Here is an 18,124-nt window from a genome sequence, read left to right on the forward strand (position 1 = left end):
TGCCTTAAAACCGAACACTACGACGCTTTGGGGTTGGACTGCTTTGCAACCCGTTTCACACGGCAAGCAACAAACATAAACCAAATTACGAAAACGACTACAACAGAAAGAAAGGTGCAGAGGAATTTCATTTGCTACCGATTGTAATAAAAAATGAAGCGAGGAAAATCAGCGAAAAACTTGTGGTAAACCTTTGCCGCGTTTCTGCATTGACATGGCCTTGCAAAACAATGGGATGCATTTTATACATACTAGTATAAAATAATTCTTAATCAAGATACAAGTATGTAAAGTAAATGCCTGGCCTTTGTGCATCTTCGACAATATTCAAATATTTACTGGCGACATGCGTGCATGCTTGCTTTCCAGGTGACATGCATGCATGTGTGCGTGCTTGCATGCAAGTGTGCATGCATGCATGCAAAACTTGGAAAAGCTTGTTAAAACTTACACTACCACGACGCAAGTTTTAAACATTTTCAAAGAGGCTCCTTCGCGACTATGCATATACAAATGACAAGACAACATCAACAGAAAGGACGGTGCAGATGAATTTTACCCGCTCTGTGAGAAACTGGAGCTTCAACTTTTTGCCGCGGTTTTGCATGGGCATGCCCGGGCTAACGCCTAACCTTACTTTGAAATGTTAGCCATGGGGAACTTGGTGAAAACGAGCTCATTCAAACAATATTCACACATGTAAGCAATATGGCGATAGTTTGAGAATGACATCAATACATAAGCAGAAAGTTATTAACCAAATGATAATGCCACATCGACAGAAAGGATAGCGCAGAGAAATTCTGTCAAACATACAGTTTGAGGAAAAAAACGAACTTCTCACCTTAGTTAACAGGGTTGCCTTTCCTCACCAACATCCAAATGAACAAAACGACTTGAACTTGAAACTTGAACAAAACAAAGGCAATATAGGGACAAAGGATGGTATACGGACGTGCCGAGGGTTTGTAAATTCCTCTCCCTCGAAAACAAAAAAAAAATAACTGCATTAATACTTTGTTTTTTTCTGAAACACGGACTACACACGCTTGGCCAACTATCACTCGACTGTGCTCTCCTTCGTTCGTTCGTCGACGTCTTCTTCTTGTTATTGGAGCAATAGGGGTTGGGCCAATGATGTCGATGGGTTGGGCGCCATCTACTGGCTTGGGGTGTGGATCAGGGGTATTAAATAGGCCCTCGTCAACTGTAGGGAAAGTTAGGCCTGTCTTTGGCAATGCAGAAAACAAACAAAAGAATAAGGGATAAAATAAAACAAAGAATGAAAACAAATTCTATGAAATGGGCTACTATTTCTTAGAAATTTAAAACAAAGCTAAAGCTAAGGTCAATTGACCTAGGCTGCACTAGTGCACCTAGTCATACCAATGGGTCTCTGCTTTTTCTGGATAGGACTCTTAACGAGTGACACAAACTGCAGGAACAGATCTAACAAGAAATTTTGCCCCGACAAGAAAGTGACCCTGACACCTTTTTCTCTATACTGGACCATTAGAGTATTCTTAATTGTGGGGTATTTATTTCTAGCACTAAGCCCCTAATGTGATATTGGATTATATTTTTTGGTGTCTTAAATCCACACAGACAACTGCAAGGCACATTATCAGAACGCTTTGCACCTTGTTGGAAGGCCAACATTAAGTGCATTGCTGCTTTCGATCTGCCAAATGTCTGATGCCTAAAGTAATTATTAAAAAAAACATACTACATTTAATTACAATCTAATACCCTAGCTATTTAAGAGTTTCACTCTATATTTCACATCCTAAAATAGTAAAAAAAAAATAATGTTGACAGTATGGCTTTTATTTAAGGTAGTTACACTGTAAATAATACAGTAAGGTGCCATTTTTAATATTACTGTACAATGCTGTTGCCATTTCAGTTTCTCACCATATATTTCACATGTTAAAACAGTTAAAAATAATATAGCTGACTATTTTTACATTTATAGTAATTCAATGTTTATTCTACAACAATAGGTTGCTTCTTACTTTACAGTTTTTTCTTGTTGCCATTTTACATTTATTCACTGTATTTCTCACGGACATTTTTTACAGTGTGGATGGGCAATTACCATGTTTTCTGTATTTTTGTTTTTTAATTTCTGAATTTATTTCATTGGTAACCACAGTCTTTGCCTAACTTTAACCACGCTGTAGTTACCATGCAAAAAATCGTCCAAGATATGGATACTTGGTTAGGGTATTGAGGTACAGCACCTCACCCTAAGTATTTCTGATCATAGAAATTCAGATTTTTCTCAAAAAGCACAAAATGTGATAATGTAGTATTGATAGCATACTATAAATAGATAGCTTTGAACAGAACATTATATGACTGGCATTACAACACTGATTCCATAAAAGTTGGGATGCTGTATAACATAAATAAACATACATTTATGTAAGTCATGGTTTTTGTAAAATATGTCACACAGATTTTAGTGTGTCACACAGAGGGAGAAGTGACACATCTGCTAAGATGAGCACAACTAAGGTGCAGAAACACGCTCCACGAATGACTGTATTTGTACTATCTCTCTGATCCAATTTTATAATCAATCGTCTCACTTGCCTGTAGCCTCTCTAACAATCACAATTGGAGCAAAATGTATAAGTGATGTGTACATATCCTTCAAGTATTACATAAATAACCTAAGTGCTGTTTCTTCATTTAAATAATGCAGGGACATTCAAAGCATTTCACTTTCAACTATTTTATCTGATTCTGACCACCTAATTGTGGTCACTTAATGTAGGAACTACTTAAAACAAACACCTGTTGCTCTGACATTAAAAGCAACTGGTTGCCTAGTGCTGATTTTAGGATTCATTTGTGTACTCTTGTCTTCGTGTAAGGGACATGTAGTCAGTGGTAAGGATGGTGGGATGACTCAGGGCAGGGCACCGGAAAATTTCCCTTACTTTGAAATTTCAATGTTGACAGGTATGTAACCAAGCTACTTAGCTAATCCTTTTTCAACATTAAACTCAGTTGAAAATGGTACAAAGACAATATATTTAATGTCTGGCCTCAACAACATTGTTTTATGTGCTCTGTGTTTTACGTGCATATGTGCTTATTCTGAATTTGATGGAAGCAACATGACTGGGAAAGTTGTGGAATGCTCCAAAAACAGGTTCATTGGAAACAGGTGATAGTTAGTTGGTATGAAAGGGGCATCCTGGAAAGGCTCATTCGTTCACAAGCCAGGATGGAACCACCACTTTGAGAACATGTGATTATATAACGTATTACTACATGGGCTCGACAACACACAGTATCTCAACTTGTTTGGAATGGGGGGTTGTACTTTACTTCCAGTATGAAGACTGTATTGAGATAAATTTACAATATTACCACCTAGATAGAATTGCCTCTTTTCGCTGTGATTGGTTGGAGTTAAGATATTTTTGCTCATGTTGAAAGAAAAGCTTTTTGTCAGTTTGCTCCTCAACTCCAGTATATTCATATGGACATAAATTCTGAAATTAATAAACAAATGAATGGTGCGTCCTGTTGACCAAATGCTGTGTTCTATGTATGTATGCATTAAGTTGATTCCTCTTCGAAGTGGGAAGTTGTAGTGCCACAGCCCATATGGCCAAACTGTGTAGGGCTGGGTGTGGAAGTGTGGACGTTTTCTGGCAAATATGGTGTTCTGCAATTTTTAGCCACCACCTACAATGAGCTACAGAAGATCTCTGCTGCTGACTCTAGGTCAATGACTGTCTTGATTTGTAACTACATCTTTGTGTGTGTGTGTGTGTGTGTGTGTGTGTGTGTGTGTGTGTGCGTAGGATGATGAGGTGGTCCTGCAGTGCTCTGCCACAATCCATAAGGAGCAACAGAAACTCTGTCTGGCTGCTGAAGGCTTCGGAAACAGACTCTGCTTCCTCGAATCCATCTCCAACTCCAAGGTACTGATACAAGCTCTAATTACAAAAGTCTCAAACCAACTGAACACCTATGAGAGATTTTAGAGTGACATGTTAGAGTGTGAATCAGTTTGGAAGCGTTGTGTTCATCCCTCCAGTAGAGTTCAGAGACTTAGAGTATTTAGGCTTAGGAGCCTTGAAGATGTTCAAAAAACCCATGGTGAACCAGCAACTTATGAGGACATATATGTTTTATGTCTTGTTTACGGTTTTCCTTTGTTTTATCATATATGTGTACACAAGCTGCATTTATGTGAAACAGATCATGTAGACATGATTGCCTCTGGCATCCATACTCAAGGTATAATCATTGTTTCTGCTCATGTTACTTGGTTGTTTTGTTAGAACATAATAAACATGGTTATTTTTTCTGTTGCTTATTAATAAAATTCAGAAAAAACACACACATTAAGGGACAGACTGAGATTTGTGTGTGTGTGTGTGTGTGTGTGTGTGTGTGTGTGTGTGTGTGTGTCTGTGTGTGTGTGTCTGTGTGTGTGTGTGTGTGTGTGTGTGTGTGTGTGTGACAGGGCACTTGTAATTCCTCTTCTGCATTCCTCAGAGACAGAGGAGAAAGTAGATGTACCTTTGATATAAGGATGTATGAACACTAACAAGCACTGATGTTATTTTACTCACTTAATTTACTGTGCATATACTGTAGATGTACCTATGCGTATATAGGTGTATATAGAATATATACTATATAACAGAGATTGTAACATGATCACCATTATGACATATAAACCTGGTTTAGTGCTGTCTACTACTCATTAATTAAGGATTATCTTTTGTTTTTCATAAAGGTGGTTTGGTTTCCTAAAGCAAATGAAAAGGCTAAACCTTTAAACATGTAAAATTCAAATTTTCAGCCTCGTCCAGACAACTCACTTCCACTGCCCAGAGATCAACCAAATCCCATGCCACACCGAGTGTGCAGAAGGCATCCAGCTAACTTAAAAGAAAGAAAGTGTCTCTGCTCTGACTCATTGACTTCATTTCTAACTTTGTTAAAAATTAGAAAGGTCAGAACTGTGGCAAATTCTGTCAGATCTTCCACTGCGTCTTCTGCTTACCTAAGTGAGTTATTACCATGCTGCCTGCTGAGAGACGGCCACTCAAGCCAATGTGGCCATGTAGAATTCAGGATGCCCGAAAATGCCCAAAGGCTCCAGGAAGCTGTAGATGAGAGAAAGAAATGCATCAGCTGGCCAAGCTGCTCTATGGGACTGAGCACACTTGAGAATGCCCGAGAGTAGTTCACATGGCATTGCTTCTCCTTTTCCTCCCTTCAGAGCTCCCCTCAACCAGGCCATCAAGCAGCTGGTGAAACAATACTTCTCCTGTGGACTTGGGTTGATGTTTTATACTTGAGAAGTGTTAGATCAAAAATTTTATTTTGGATTAGGCTCTCCTGGGCAGGCACCAAGGAACACCGTCCAGAAGCCTGTGCATCCCTGGGAACCAGGGCCTTTCTGGCCAATTTGAGGTGACCAGCAGAAGTCTGTGATTGCCTTGCTGCACTCTGTGGAGTGTTGCTGCTATAAGCGGAAATAGTTGGGAGGTATAGGGGAGGTGTTCTGGCCATGGGTGTGCCAGGGCATCCTGTCCCAGTGGACCCGTTGTTTTCCTCAATGAGAACAAGAGGGGAAAGGGGGTTGAAGACTGTGAGCCAAACAGGTCCACCTCTGCTGTGCCATATGCGTGTCATATTTTCCTGTACCACCTCCGGGTGTAGACTCCACTTCCCTACCTATGGGAGCCAAATGTATGGCACGACGCTGGAACACATTTGTGCGCTCTGTCATTTCCTGTGCCGTCCAGAGCTGGTCCAGAGCGCAGACCTGTTGGGCTAGGGAAAGACAGAATCAGTGCACCTTGAACTGATAGACCTTGCCTTTGGATGCAAAGCACAGGTACATGTAATGAAGCACTATCAGCACATGAAAATATGCATCCCTCAATCAATGAATGTGAGCCAGCTTCCTCCACATGCATCATGTGGACAGGGAATACCTTCAGAAATTGTGTACATAGTGTGAAACCCACCCTCTTTTTTGCAATCAGAAAATAAACTGAGTAGAATCCACCATGCTGTGTCTGAAGACCTACTCCTGTGATGCCATCCTTGTCCAGGAAGGTGGCTATTTCCTGTCTGAGTGGCAGGGATTTTGTGGAATTACTGGCTGTGGTCAGCTTGATCCCACCAAAAAATCTGGTGGGGTCAGTTTTTTTGGTGGTCTTCTCATTTTTCATATCATTTCTTGTTTATTTCATTTGAATTTCACATATTTGTATTATTTAATGTCTACATTAGATTACATTATCTTATTTCTTAAATGATCCTTATGAGGATTGCATAGAGAAAGACACACACAGAGACAGATATACACACACTGTAAGAGCTACACTTGATCATAGAGTTTAAAATGCAAGAGTGTCTCATTATTCAGAACTAGTGTGTGCCTGTCAGAACCGTCAATGACTGTAATTCAAGAATCTCAGGAATCAGTTTGAGTGGACGTTGACTTGAGTAGTAACATTCAGAAAGCCTGTCATTATTAGCAAAATAAAACGTTGTTAACATCAATAAAGTATTGAAGGTGTGTTCCTGTTGTTTCAGAATGTGCCCCCAGATCTGTCCATCTGCACCTTTGTGTTGGAACAGTCCCTGTCGGTACGAGCCCTTCAGGAGATGCTGGCCAACACGGAGGAGAAGGCTGAGGGGGTGAGTGTGAAGAGACACACACACTAAAACACACAACAGGAAAGGGGAGACAAATGAACGTACAGTAGGCTGTTCTCAGATCAGGGCTTTCTATGGCTGAGACACTGGCCTGGTGAAACACAAAGGGCAGGAGGTGGTTGACAAACAAGTAGAGAGAGAGTCCACTTACTGATCTGTTCATTCTTGGCTATAGTCATCTACACTCTGCCTTATGTCAGGTGGTTCCTCGCTAGCACTAATGCACCATTCAAAGCAGCAAGACAGAGGCTGCTGATAAGTTTCCATCAAGAAATTGATTTCATTCCACAGTATCAACATTGTGGTTCCAAACAGTTCCTCAACAGTTATATTAGAGTGCGGGCCAGATCACGTTTGTGCAGATGTTGTCCTTGACTGAGTGCTTTAATTACAGCTACTGCTGCAAATGTCACGGTTCAACTGTAATCTGTTATCTTTCCTCCCAAACAAGAAGACAGCATCATCCTCTTATCAGTACTTTTATCCAGTTTATTTATTTTATTTAGATTTTATTCAGATTATATCTCAGCATTTTTACATTTGAGCTGTATCTGGGTTGATCTTTGCAGCAGACGTATTAGTCTTTATGTCACATGTAACTGCAAATCAACTTTTCTGCATTTTGTCTTTAATTGTTTTTATGGGTCTTTAGTGTTTTTTTTTTCTTTACACACTGTATTTTATCTGTTTGTTGTTTGTGTAATCTGAGTTTCTGCTTTTAGAAAGTGTGCTATTCAACAATGTTTAGTCATGACAACATGCCATCAACTGCTGCCTAAAAAGTTACTAGCTAGCTAGAAATAGAACCACGTTCAAAAGTGTACTTTATTTTTCAAAAGAAGGACCAACACACAGCAAAAGACATAGAAATGCTAGTTTAAATACAAGTTTTTACCAGTTTTTACAATGATGGTGCTTCTGTGATGAAGGGTTAGCCAAAACTTCAAAACAACATGCTCAAACTGACCAAAAATTAAAACAGAGCCAAAGCTCAAGATCAGATTTTGATTGTGAGATCTGTATTAACTGCAGAGCCAGAGAGCAGAGCTCAAATCATCACCCAGCTCAAGGGAAAACTGGATATATTTCAAAACAGACCCTCAAATCTGTTGTTTTTTTTCCATCAAAATGAAATGATTTGCCTGTTTTCACTCCTCAGCTGCTGCAATAACTGATGATCATCTTTTTGGAGGCAATAAAAATCATCTTTGCCTCCCAACTTCATAACCTCACTTCTTTTACACTTAAAGATCAATTTATTTATCAGATTTATCTGTATCGTGAGAAAGACATTCATTCAAAGAAATGACCCACAAATACAGAGAGTAACTTGGAAAGTTCAGGTAAATGTGTGTTTTAGAGGAATCTGTGTGCATGTTGTTCGTTTGTAAGCCAGGCATATACCAAAAGTGTGAGGTGAAGCTTGAGCAGCTCTGTGCTTTTATAGACATAAAGAATACAATAGGGTGTGCTCCAGAACCCAACTGGCACAGCGCTGCTTTGAGCTGCTTGGGAGTGATTTCCACTTAAATTTCTGTTTGTCACATAAAACAGCGCATTGTGAACTAACTGCTCTGTGTGGCAAGTAAGCAAAATACTGCAATAACCAGCATCATCATAAACAATACCTCTTACTGCTGCTTGATTATCATCTGATAGACAACCAATGTCATACCTGTACAGGTTTCATACAAGGCAGCATTTCCCTCCCTTGCCGTTACATAGTAAGTGACCTGCCAGCACATTTAAAGGGAGTGCAGTCATAATTTACAAGGCAGTTATACATGATATCGAAACATTTTAAGTGAAATTTAATCTGAGAACTTGATAGCAGTTAAATATTGACAGGGGCAGACGGGTTACCATGTCTTATTTTGTCATGTATTGCTTAATATAGTGGCCAATAACAGTTAAGCTAACTAAAGCTAAGCTAAAAGCTATTTCCACAGGCCGCTTACTGATATAGTTAAACTGGGAGGAGTAAAGATTACATGTGGGGTGTGGACTGATGGATGCATTTACACATTTTCAACCTGATCCTGAGAGGATCTGTCCAAGAGGCATTAAGTGAAATCAGTTCCTCGCTGCCATGCACAGACTCGACTTTGATAGTGCCATTCATGCTGACAATGACACAATGCAAGGCTGTGCTGGCATGAGGTAAACTATGTTAGCACAGCGCTACAAGTTGCACTCATCAAGTTATTCCACTTGGATGTCCACTTGCACAGATGTGAATGACCACTGCACTCTGTTAGTGGATTACATTGCACTGCTTTCTGCAAAAATACATACACGTAGTCTGCCATGTCTCTCGACCTAGTCAAAGCACAAAGTTATAGCTGTGTAACCATCTTAATGACTATTATATTGTGTAGTCTGAACTTTACATAAACGAACGGGATATTGGATAGGAAGAGAAGGGGAGTTTGATTGGAGTGGATAGGCAGGATTACTGAGCTTTTATGTGACGAAAGATGTGCATCAATCGCACTAATTTCCAGGAAGAGTGCTCTTTGTACATTAGCCAACAGCTACTACAGATATAGAGCCATGTTTAATTATGGAGCTATCTAACTAAGGAAGAGTTCTGTTGACAATTTTGTCATCGCTTGTTAGCATTGTTAGCATGTCCACCTGAAACCTTTTACTGCACAACAGCCATCCACCTGGTTAACTTTTCTAACAGAAACCTAAACAGTATAAACTAAATGTTGGTCTTTTTACAGGAATAGTGCAACATTTGGGGAAATACTCTTCTTTGACTTTTTGCTGAGACTTAGATGAGACAATCGACACCATTTGCTTATATCTGTGCAGTCAGTATGGAGCCAGAGCCATGAAGTGGTTAGCATAAAGACAAGAAGCAGGGGAACAGCTATCCTTTTGTATCCTTGTTGTTCATTTCTTCTTGGTTACAGATTAAGTCTTCTAGTCTAGACTAACCAGGTCCAGACTCTCAAATCTGTCCTTAACACACAGACATGAGACTGATTCTGATCTTTTAATCTTACTATCAGAACGAAAGCAAATAAGCATATTTCATGACAATTTTTCGTGTTTCAAAACTTCATATGGATGGAAATTGAAGAACAAGACCTTGAATATATTATTAAGTTGTCATAACCTCCTCGTCCAACAGTCTTATCTGTTTGATAGGTGTGTTTGTTTTTATGTGCTGTCTGTAAAATGACTACAGCAACTTACTTTTTCCTCCTCTCTCTCATTTCCACACAGCATGTAGATGTGGAAATATGGGTAGGTGTGCCTCCACTCGCTGTCTGTGTTTGTTGTGGTTGTCACTGTTGGTTGTTACAGTCACTGTCGTGAGCATCAACAGTATAAGCACTTAGCAGAGTTGCCATCCACGTTTGTGTGTTTGTTATCTATTGAGTGTCAACATGTTGGAGGTAATGGAGATTTCAGATATAACCTTATCAGTGTGAACATCTGTATTGAAGGATCTGCAAGCTCTGTATATTTACTCAAGTCAAGTCAATACAGTATGGAGGACAAATGTTATTGAAAGATTGCAAACATATCTGAAGAAGGAACCCAGGGATATGCTGAACGACTTCAAGTGTTGCCAAGCAAACCTGAGCCACACAACCTCCTCTCCATCATGGAGATGTAAATGAGGACAGACCATTCACACAAACAGTAGAAAATAACAAACATACACAGAGGGAGAGAGAGACAAGAGATGAGGCTGATTGTCCTGGAGGTAGAGTCCTGCAACGGGCCGGGTACCCACGGATATCCGACGGGTACCCGCAATTGACGGGTACAAACGGGTGGAAAATATGCATTTATAATTTTACGGGTACGGGCACGGGCGGAACGGAACCAAAAGCGGGTGGGTAACATTTTATTGTGTCATGAAAATTACTAGTTTCAAGCAGCATGACGCAGTGAAGACGCTGCGCACCTCGCAGCACGCACTCTGACCTCCAGTACATAAACACACGCAGCAGCAGCGCGTGCGCGCGCGGAAATAACAACAAAAACAGCATGGAGGAGAAGGAGATACGAGCTAAGTTAGCAAGCGGTGAATATGAAATAGTGGTGAGTCTGTGTGTGACTAGTCAGTCTACTACTGTAAGACTTCGCTGAGAGCGTTAATGAAGGCTGCTGTCATCTTGTGTTAAAACAGGCTTGAAAAAATAAAACGTTTTTTTTTAAGTGAGAGACCATCTGTTGTAGGCTATTTAGTGCATGTAATCACGGGTAACGGGTCGGGACACGGGTCCATGTTTTGACGGGCGGGGCGGGGCTGGTTTGACATTTGATGTAATCACGGGTAACGGGTCGGTTCACGGGTCTGATGATTGACAGGCGGGGCGGGCACGGGTTTCGAAAATTGGACCCGTGCGGGACTCTGCCTGGAGGACGAAGCTCCAGATCCAAAATATCTGGAATGAGTCACCAACAGCCAGAGAATGGTCCCAGGATGATGAAGGTCCAGCACAGAGAAGCCTGAATGGGACACAAACAAACAGAAGGTTGAAGAAATGCAGTGCTTTCCAGAAAATTTACAGTGCTCTCATTTGTAGGACAAACAGTGGATCATAGTTCTAGGCTGAATAGACTCATTGAGACTGAGACTGAACTGCCAGATGGATAATAATAACACACACACACACACACACACACACACACACACACACCAATACCTTTAGAAAGTCTCATTTGTTATATTTTGTTTATATTGATACGAGGACATTAGATCACCTTGAGGTGTTGGCTCAGATTTGTCTGAAGGGGGGCCACAGTGTCATTGTTTTCCAAAAAAACTTTAAAAACATATCAGTGAGCCACACTGAGGGACTGGGTGACATGTTCCTTCATTACCATGAATGCACACTGGATTAATCCACGCTGAAAATATTTCTCAACAAATGCACTGCTAAGCCCTGTTAAAGGATGAGTCTATATATTTGTGAGCCATTTTTAAAGATTTACATCATCAGTAAGATCCAGTGGGCTAGAAGCCAAGAGCCACAGATGGGATAAGTCAGAGTATTGAGAAACCGACCAGGTTTTGGTCTTCATACGACACTTGTTGGCCATAAGATAAATGAAGAATAACTGTTATGTTATTTTTTTAAGGCAAACTAGTGTTGGGTAAGCTACTTTCAAAATGTAATGCAGTACAGATAACTTTAACCAAAATTACAGTTTGTGGGGAGTAATGCATTACTGATTACACTATTTTTGCATTACTGTCACCAAAATAACGACAGAAGTACAACTAGCATTATACATTACGGTTATATTATGGTTTGTAATGATAATGTTATCGCTACTATTAGCCTCAGTATAACTTGGTTTCTGACAACGTATGCTTACTGTATGATTAGTTTTCCAGGGGGCATGGTGTGGGTGTGCGTGTGTGTGTGTCTGGCTCTGTCCAGAGAGCAGTACTCTCTGCTCCACTCAGTTGCAAAATGTAGATATAACCCAATTTCCCAAAAAGTTGGGACCCTGTATAAAACATAAATGAACTGACTGTGATTATTTGCTAAACATTGAAACCCCATATTTACTTGAAAATAACGAAAGACAATTATTTCAAATGTTGAAACTGAGAAATTTCATTGTTTTTTGAAAAGTGTATCCTCATTTAGAACTTGATGTCAGCAGTGCTTTTCAAAAAGGTGGGACAGTGGCAACAAAAGAATGGAAAAGTTATGAAATGTGAAAAGAGAACAGCTGGTGGAACATCTCACAAAGAATGAGGTTAACTTGGAACAGGTTAGTAACATGACTGGGTATAAAAAGAGCACCCCAGAGAGTCCTTCTGAAGTAAAGATGGGGAGGGGTCCACCACAGTGACAGACTATGCTGGCAAATAGTGCAACAATTTAAGAATAATGTTTCTCAGAGAATCTGAAGAAATCTCTGTAGGTTAGAAACGAGGCCGAAAACCATTATTGGATGAGTGAGATCTTTGGGCCCTTAGATGGCACTGCACTGAAAACACACTTCTGTAGTGGACATCACTGCATGGACTCAGAACAAAAATTCTGGACAATGTGTCTTCTGTGCTGAACAGGAGAGGAACCATCCGGCCTGTTATTAACACACAGCTCAAAAGCCAGCATCCGTGATGGTATGGGGGTGCATTAGTGCACATGGCATGGGTAACCTGCACATTTGTGAAGGCTCCATTAATGCTAAATCATATATATACAGGTTTCGGAGCAACATATGCAGCCATGTTGAAAGCCTTTCTTATTTCAGCATACAGTGCCAAACCACCTGTATTCTGCACCTATTACAACAGCATGGCTCCATAATAATAGAGTCCGGTGCTAAACTGGCCTGCCTGCAGTCCTGACTTGTCACCCACTGAAAATGCTTGGTGCTATTTGAAATGTAAAATACGATACAGGGAGACTCCGAACTGTTGAGCAGCTGAAATCATACACCAAGCAAGAATGGGAAAACATCCACTGTCAAACTAAGAGCAACTGATCTCAGCTCCCAAACACTTACAGAGTGTTGAGTGGGAAACATGACCTGGACCAACTTTTCTGAAACGCATTGCTGGGATCAAATCCTAAATGAGGATATCATTTTTGAAAAATAATAAAATTCCTCTCTTTTAACATTTCATATGCTGTCTTTACACTATTTTCAATTAAATGTGGGATTTAAGTGTTTTGCAAGCAAATCATCACATTCTGTTTGTATTTACATTTCACACAGTGTCCCAACTTTTTTGGAAACAGGGTTGTAAATAGATGCATTCAGTGCTTTTTATTGGGCGTCTCCTCCCATATACGTGTGTGTTGTCTAAGAAAAGAAAGGCTGGCCTGCACAGAGCCGGTGCAGACAGTTGCATTGATTAAAATGAGAGCACATCTTTTGCGTGAGATGTGAGAGTAGGAAAAATGTGAGTGATAAAGTCTGTCAGAAAAATTCTTATTTAAACATATCATAAGGTAAGATAACATAGAGCCATAGAGATGAGGTTATGCTAACACTATAAATGACTAAATATATATATATATGTGGTTATTTTGGTAAAAGTAACAGACAGTAACAGACAATAATATTGTAAAGCAACTTCCTGGTTTCAAATAAAAGTAGTAATTTGTAACATATTTCATTTTGAAAGTTACTTGCCTAACACTGGTGAGGTCTTCTGTTTGTTCTGAGTATTCTGGGTTTCTACAAACAGGTGATTGTGACCCAGGGGACTCATGGGATAAAGGTTCAGGGGTTTGTTCAGGAGGGAGTTAAACCTGTTCTGTGACATGTTTTCTGGTATTCATGATTTTCAAGTCACATGGCTGAGAGCGGTGATTTTCAATGATAGTCTCAAAGTGGGATGAGTTTGTGGGGATCACATGGTCATTGTTTTTGGCTGTCACCATGGAACCTGTGACAGTGATGTCAGGGTGAGCAGGGATTGTAGGCACAGCATAGCTTCACTTCCTTCTTTTGATGGCACAGGACTGTGGCGCCCACTTTCAGAGCCAAAGGTGCAGCATGGCACATCCTATCAGCATCATGTTTCATCCTGTTCTTTGCACTGTATCTGCTTGTCGTAGCTTTGCACCAGTCTGAGACTGGAAGGTAAACAGAGATTCAGGCAGCTTGATTGTTAGAGGCCTGCCAAACATCACATCAACTTGAGGTTGTTCTGGGCTGCACTGGCTGTTGTGAAAGTGAATAAAGTTGTCTGAATGTTGCGAAAATGAATGTGAAGTGTGCTGGCAGGTGTGATTAGTTCCAGATGACTGACAGTGTCATTGCCAAGTAAACTGCTTTTACTTCCTTGTAGCTCATGGAATGTTTGCGAACCATGACTTGGATTCCAGCAGCAAGGGGAATTTTTGCATTAACCAAAAGAAAAGATGGGAACTGTGCATTTGGTGAGTGAGGGCCTAAATTGCAGTCTGAGAAGTTGTTTTATCAGTGATGTTCACAGTTGCCCCTGCAGGCATCATTTTTATATTGCAGTCAATAGCTTTATCTTTGCATGTGGGAAAATTGCTTTTGGTTGGCTGGCTGTGTAGATATTCCTTAGAAGTGTCTGAATTACTTGTTGCTTGCAATATGATGTCACTGTTTACCTTGGTGTGTACATAATGCACTTCATACCTCTGATGCTGCCATAGGTCTTATTGATACAGTGGGACTTTAATTTATAGTTATTGTTGTTGAGTCAATGAGGCTAGGATTCTAGCCATCAGTTTATAGAAGCCAATGAGGATCCATTAAAGAATAAAGCAAGTGTCATGGTTCTGCTGAGGGAGAGGAAAACAATCAACATCATCTCTGATATCTGTAGAGCTTTGCGACCCAGTTTCTTACTTATGCATGTCTGAATAATCATAATTTTCATCTCCCTTTTCAGCATCAGGCAAGCCACAGGTTGATGCTGATTGCTGCAGCCTTGTGTGATCTGAGTCAAGTGCTTCCCCTGCTAATCATTTAGCTTTTCTGAATTATAGGTTTCTGAGGCTATGTTGATTTTAGGAGAAAAGTACTGACTTTTTTCCCCCTGCATTTATACTCCTTTGCTTCCCTGGTGTTGGTGATCATATTAAAGATGTCCTGCACACCTTCCCCTGCATAATGCAACAGCATTGCATGTTTCTTGCATCATCTTTTATATCTAGAGCAATTATGAAGTTTTCAAATGCTGCAACCCCTTCTTCCAATGGGCAGATGGGGTTCAAAAGTAGGAAGGAGAGGAAGAGCATGAGCAAAACCTTATGGATATACCATTTTGTATCAGACCTGCTGATGGTTTCTGTATTTTTTGATTTTTGGTATGAAAATTTAGTGCTAGAGTTAGATTTCAGCAAAATTGAACAATGATGAATTTCTCAGCATACCAAAAATTACAACTCTCATGAAAATCCACCATAGCAAGATTCCAGACATATGGAGTGAAACACACAACATACTGTTGAGTCAGGTTATGTTCCAAGACTGGATTTGGAAAACTGGAGGACAGGTTCAAACATAGATAATGAGCACTTGGTAGTTTTCTTTCCACTGCTCCTCATGGTGAGCACATGACGCCTGCCACGGTACTGTCAGCTCATGCATCTCTTAACTCTGAATTTACTCAGAAAAGTCTGCAGCCTGGAGGTTATCAACAGAACACAAGTCAAGGAAGCAACAATGTTGTATTACCGACATCAACTTAAGTTGCCGTTGACTTAGTTCCTCTACAGAAAGAACCTCTTTCTTTGGCAGCTGGAAACATCTGATGCTCTACTCACACAACGGTCTATGAATGCAACTGTGTTTACTTTTGAAGGCATTCTACTTTACTACACTCCATGTAGTTTTTTTTTTTTTTTTTTTTTTCTGTAGTTTGTCAGTTTTATACGGAAGCTCTGAAAGGCAAGGTGGAAAAAAAAAAATAAAACGGCCAATGTTTAAGTTTATCTCGTACGTATGAGTTAGTATCTCGTACGTACGAGATAACTCGCTTTTTTTTTTTTTTTTTCACTTTTCCTTTCAGGGGCACTGGCCAAGCTATTTTGGAAGAAAAAAAAAATCTGAAAGGAAAAGGTTTTACCTTCTCAGTTACTTTAACTACAAATATCTGCTGTAAACCACAATGGGACTGAGAGATTTCTCCATAAAATATTTATATCACATAATTTTATATAGAATTATGAATGAAAGCTCCATGTGACAACACGTAGCTGTTCCGCCACTGGCAGTATGCCACGTCATCCAGACTGACCTGCCATGCTAAAGTGAGCCGCAAACATATTTGTAATCATTTTTATCAGGTGTTTGTCTTTTTCAATCGATGCTTTAAAGTAGTGGGCCAATGCACGTCATGTAGCCTACTGACTCTTGCGACAACAGATTTTAGATTCAGATCGTGGTCGATTTGGTTTTTTTTTTTGTTGTTGTTTGTTTTTTTTACTGTGGTAACTAAGTGGCGTGCTCTGATTGAGTGGAGATGCAATCTATATCTATCTATCTATCTATCTATCTATCTATCTATCTGAGAATGTCTTTTTATTTGCGTTATGTCGGTTTGTGTAATTTATGGTACCAGTCAATAGGCTCTGTGCGCAAGCCTCGAGACGTACTTCCGATTCCGCCTGAAATCGGCAAACCAGTTTCCGGTTTACTTCCCTCTCCAGTCAAAACAGCGCTAAAATAAATACAAGGAATGAAAAATGAATCAACATCCATGAAGGAAGACGAAGTATAATGTGAGAGGGACTTTTAAGTTCCAGAAGACGGTGAATGGCTCTAATGAGCACTGTTGTGTGCCACTTTGTGCCAGCTCAAGTCGCTATAACAGCGAGCTTAGCTTCCACTGCTTCCCGAAGGACACCGAACTTCGTGCACAGTGGCTGCAGAAAATATGCAGGATGGGATTTTCGGTAACTCAGCATATGAAGGTATGCAGCCGACATTTCGAAAATGCCCAAATTCGAAATACCCCCAAAGGTAGACGGGTTTTAGCAGCAAACGCAGTGCCAACACTGTTTGAATGGAACAGTTACACAGCAACCAAGACAAGAGCCGGTGTTTGGGATCGCCGCCCTCGACTGACATCAAGCCCAGAAACATCACCTGTGCCCTGATCTTTGTCTGACACTAAAATGGACATAAAGTCAACACAGTTAGCACAAGAAGTAACAGTAAAGAACATACGAAGCAAACACAAAACTAAAAAATTAGCACGTTGCTAACGTCAGCTAGTCAGCTAACGTCACCAATAAATCACATATCCTCGTACTGGTGAACGTAACTAGAGATGTAGAGACGAAACCCTTTTTCCCATTTGCTCTTCGGAGCAGGGGAGTGGGCATCCACGATACGATGAACATCGTTGATAGATATCTTTGACAGATTTTGCAGGCATCTTGTAAAGTTCATTGTGATGACTAGCTGACGTTAGCAACATCGTACACGCTTACGTACTTTTGCATGGCAGGTCAGTCTGGATGACGTGGCATACTGTCAGTGGCGGAACAGCTACGTGTTGTCACATGGAGCTTTCATTCATAATTCTATATAAAATTATGTGATATAAATATTTTATGGAGAAATCTCTGTCCCATTGTGGTTTACAGCAGATATTTGTAGTTAAAGTAACTGAGAAGGTAAAACCTTTCGTTTCAGATTTTTTTTTTCTTCCAAAATAGCTTGGCCAGTGCCCCTGAAAGGAAAAGTGAAAAAAAAAATAATAATTGCGAGTTATCTCGTACGTACGAGATACTAACTCATACGTACGTACGAGATCTCGTATGTACGAGATAAACTTAAACATTGGCCGTTTTATTATTTTTTTTCCACCTTGCCTTTCAGAGCTTCCGTAGATTAAGGCGTACAGCATATGAAGAAATAATTTGGATGGTGACTTTCAGTTTTGTGTAACTCTTCAAATGGCTGTTATCAGACACTAGACACTAGTTCA

The 18,124-nt window shown here is 40.2% G+C and overlaps 1 protein-coding gene across 1 annotated transcript in view; it reads left to right on the top strand.

Moving 5' to 3' along the window:
* The window catches only part of ryr2a (ryanodine receptor 2a (cardiac)), a 182,937-nt gene that overhangs the window by 66,673 nt on the left and 98,140 nt on the right, over positions 1-18,124 (top strand). Inside the window, exons 2-4 of the mRNA XM_076759342.1 lie at positions 3,825-3,944; positions 6,586-6,690; positions 9,946-9,966. Coding sequence (XP_076615457.1) covers positions 3,825-3,944; positions 6,586-6,690; positions 9,946-9,966 — 246 coding nt within the window. The remainder of the gene's footprint in view (positions 1-3,824; positions 3,945-6,585; positions 6,691-9,945; positions 9,967-18,124) is intronic.

The sequence above is a fragment of the Chaetodon auriga genome, chromosome 20 (genome assembly GCF_051107435.1).
Source record: "Chaetodon auriga isolate fChaAug3 chromosome 20, fChaAug3.hap1, whole genome shotgun sequence".
Taxonomy (NCBI): Eukaryota; Metazoa; Chordata; class Actinopteri; order Chaetodontiformes; family Chaetodontidae; genus Chaetodon; species Chaetodon auriga.